This window comes from Hordeum vulgare, chromosome 5H (assembly GCF_904849725.1).
Source record: "Hordeum vulgare subsp. vulgare chromosome 5H, MorexV3_pseudomolecules_assembly, whole genome shotgun sequence".
NCBI classification, from domain to species: domain Eukaryota; kingdom Viridiplantae; phylum Streptophyta; class Magnoliopsida; order Poales; family Poaceae; genus Hordeum; species Hordeum vulgare.
Genome location: NC_058522.1, coordinates 444180665 through 444184162, shown reverse-complemented (window position 1 = coordinate 444184162; position 3498 = coordinate 444180665). Strand labels below are relative to the sequence as shown.

The window sequence follows — 3498 nt, the reverse complement described above, 5'->3', positions numbered from 1 at the left end:
AGCTTATAGGATAAATTATCGACATCTAAAATACAAAATAAATACTGAAATATAGAAGTATAATTCATTATAAACCTAACGATAATGATTTTTTTGTATTGTGAATATTGATATGTTATTCATTTATGCGTTTATTATTATTTTCCCTCTTTCCTCTTACACAAGAAAAGATCACAAGCTTTTCTCCTCCTATTGGTGCCGTCGCCGCTCCATCTCATCTCTGCTGACCTTTGACACATGAAGGTGTAGAGGACTTCGGTCCCTCGTCATCGGGAGGGACCCGTTTTCGTTCTTGTTAGGTTACGCGTCTTGGTTGGGGCTATGTGGCGGTGGCGATGTCCCTAATAGGAATAATGTCTCTCACGATTCTATCCCCATCTCAGGGCATTTGGAGTTGTGTATCCATCGGATCTCGCGAGGTTCGATCAGTCCTGGTCTTCGTTGGGTCTATTTGGATTTGATCTTTGTTCGTCTTCATTTGTGTGTTTACATATTTGATCCTTTTGATCTACGATTTTGTTTTCATCGGTGATGGTTGTTCTTCTGGTACGCTGGTCCTTTGGGGCCTTAACACGACGACTTTCAGACTGTCTATTACAATAAGTTTGCCCGACTTTGACGATGGCGGCATGCCTTCGGTTCGCTCCGGTGCTTGTATTCGTCATGGACCTTGATGTATTTTTTATTACTTCTAGTATTTTTTGTACTTCCATGGTTGAATAGATAGGAAGTTTCTAAAAAAAATGAATATTGATATTTTTTTTAACTCTTTTTTTTTTGCAATGTTGATATTTTTTAACTTGGTCAAACATATACATGCTTGACTTTCAAAAACAAAATACTAATTATACCGTGGAACAGAGAGCGAGTACGGAGTATATTTTTTTACAATATAGTATCAAAATACCCATTATACCGTGAGACAAAGGGAGTAGTATTTTTTTTAATTAAAAGGAGGGAGGTCGGTGTCGTGAGAGGAACCGGCGTCGGGTCGGGGCCCGACTGGAACACCCACCGGCCCACGGATTCCCAACGCTAGCGCCGCCACCCCTCCCTCAATAAATCCAGCCGGACCCGAGCCGCAGAGACACCAGACACCCACCCGAGGAGAAAAAGAAAGGATTTTTCGTTTCGTCTTCGCCTGCTTCCGCTCCCTGCTTCGTCGTCCTCACGCGACCAGCTTGACTCCCTCCCCCCCGCACGCGCGAGCAGCAGGGGAGGGCGAGAAGATGCAGATCTTCGTCAAGACCCTCACGGGGAAGACCATCACCCTCGAGGTCGAGAGCAGCGACACCATCGACAACGTCAAGGCCAAAATTCAGGTGCGCCGCCGCCGCCCCCTCCCGACCCTTTCTAGGTCTGCCCGCTGATTGGTTTGGTCCGAGTAAATCGTTGATGCGTGCTGCCCCTATCCCGTCCGGGGCCCATCCGCGCTGCTAGGTCTGCCCTGGTTTTCTAGATGGCGTGCTGTTTCTGCGCATGTTTGTTAGGATTTCAGCTTTGCGCTGCGTTTATTCGGGCATGTCCCCGGAGTTATGTTCGGGTTTCTTGGCAAGGATATTATCTGGTCAAGTTTGGATTGCTCGAACTAGGGCGATCATGCTGGGAAGTTTTAGCATTCTCTGTAGGCTTTCTTTTGTGGGGCTGCGCCTAAAGTTGTATCCAAGGGTTCACCCCTTTCTTCTGTGTCAAATAAAATTAAACAAATCCCTTTTGGTGTGCAAAATTAGAACAATTAAGGTAGTTCCTCCATTTGAACTTTAGACTCATGCAGTAGACGAGTTGTATACAAATTCTATCATTGTGCTGTATAGTGGGTATCTGATTCGGTAACAAATTACCAAAAGGAATACAATCCATGCTTTATTGCGACACATGGATATCTCACTTGATATCTTGTGCCAGTGCTGCTCCCTGTGATAGAGTGAGAATATATCCAAGAATGCCTTTATTTTGTTCCTTCAGAAACTGATGAGTTCACTGCCTTTATGCGTTTCATTCTTGTAGTGAAGGTACCTATGATCTGTTTCAAATCAGGCATCCATCAATTATGCTTTTCACTGTTGTAGTTGTTATAGTGAAGGTAGCTATCTTCTGTTTCAAATCACACGTCCATAAAATAATTCTTATGACAAGAATATCATTCTTCTCCAGTGAATACATTCTTGTCATGTCTATTACCGTTGTGACCAGAATCCAGAAAATAATCCTGTATTTCCAACTTCCTTTTCTTCACTTAACATTGTAAAGACAGCTACTGCATTGGTTAAGTTGGCAGGCTAGACTACCTCAAGGAGTGAAACTGAACTAAATCGCTATTTTGTTCACTGTCACAGGACAAGGAAGGGATTCCTCCGGACCAGCAGCGTTTGATATTTGCTGGCAAGCAGTTGGAGGATGGACGCACACTTGCTGACTACAACATTCAGAAGGAGTCGACTCTTCACTTGGTCCTCAGGCTCAGGGGTGGTACGATGATCAAAGTCAAGACTCTCACTGGGAAGGAGATTGAAATTGACATTGAGCCCACCGACACGATTGACAGGATCAAGGAGCGTGTTGAGGAGAAAGAAGGCATTCCCCCTGTGCAGCAAAGGTATACAGGGCCTGAATTTCTTTTGATCTTTCTACGCGCATTATATGTATATATGTTCTTGTCGAATGAACTCCTCTTCTATCCATCATATCTGTAACAATGGTGAGGGATACTTTGTGGTATCTTGTATTTGGATGGCCCAGACTAACGATGTAATTATTTTCTGCTTGCAGGCTGATTTATGCTGGCAAGCAGCTTGCAGATGACAAGACTGCCAAGGACTACAACATCGAAGGTGGCTCGGTCCTCCATCTTGTCCTTGCCCTGAGGGGTGGTTACTAGTTAAGCTGTAATGGAAACACTTGCGTCCTGAGAGAAGTGACCATTGGTGGCATGGAACCTGTGTTGCAAAGAGATAATAACAAACTAGCTTTGCTTAGTGGGAGGGGCTGTCTTCCATGTTATCTGCCCATATGATTTGACAAAACTACTTGCAAGTTTGTTTGCCTCTGTTATTAGCTCTGTTGCGTAGTAAGATCCATATATCATCTGAACTTTGGGTTGTGTTTCGTCACTCTTTCCTGAATTCAAGATTGCAAGTTTCATTTTTAGGTCTAAATGAAGAAAGGTTGATCGGAAAATAACAATGTTCATGTGACACTGGTTCTCGCTGAATCTTGAATACATTGTGATCTGAGATGGCTGAATCAGTGATGGTTTAAAAGCCACTTGGCTAACATCCACCTCAAATGAAAAATATACTCCTGCATTCATTGCAAGCCATGTTCTTTTTATCCTGTAATCTTATAGTATTCTGCTCTAGACGCCAGAACGTGTGTTTCAGAGAAGAACCAACCCTACTAGATTTTTCCTCTAGTTAAGATACACTGGTAACCATACAGAAAGCAGCATATTGACCTGCTTACACTCCCCCCCTCACATATTGTCTCTTCGTTGACCAG

At 43.5% G+C, this 3498-nt stretch overlaps 1 protein-coding gene across 1 annotated transcript; it reads left to right on the top strand.

The window, feature by feature from the left end:
* Positions 1-1074: 1074 nt before the first annotated feature.
* LOC123398099 (ubiquitin-NEDD8-like protein RUB1) lies at positions 1075-3090 on the top strand. Its single transcript, XM_045092602.1, has 3 exons — positions 1075-1322; positions 2337-2596; positions 2770-3090. Exons 1-3 carry the CDS (start codon positions 1230-1232, stop codon positions 2876-2878), a joined length of 462 nt encoding a protein of 153 aa, XP_044948537.1. The 5' UTR covers positions 1075-1229; the 3' UTR covers positions 2879-3090.
* Positions 3091-3498: the final 408 nt, after the last annotated feature.

What these genes read in the sequence shown, in the direction of transcription:
- LOC123398099 (XM_045092602.1), top strand. Translation starts at nt 1,230, where the DNA reads ATGCAGATCTTCGTCAAGACCCTCACGGGGAAGACCATCACCCTCGAG. An exon ending in ACGTCAAGGCCAAAATTCAG is followed by an intron (nt 1,323 to 2,336) that starts GTGCGCCGCCGC and finishes TCACTGTCACAG; the next exon opens with GACAAGGAAGGGATTCCTCC. An exon ending in ATTCCCCCTGTGCAGCAAAG is followed by an intron (nt 2,597 to 2,769) that starts GTATACAGGGCC and finishes TTCTGCTTGCAG; the next exon opens with GCTGATTTATGCTGGCAAGC.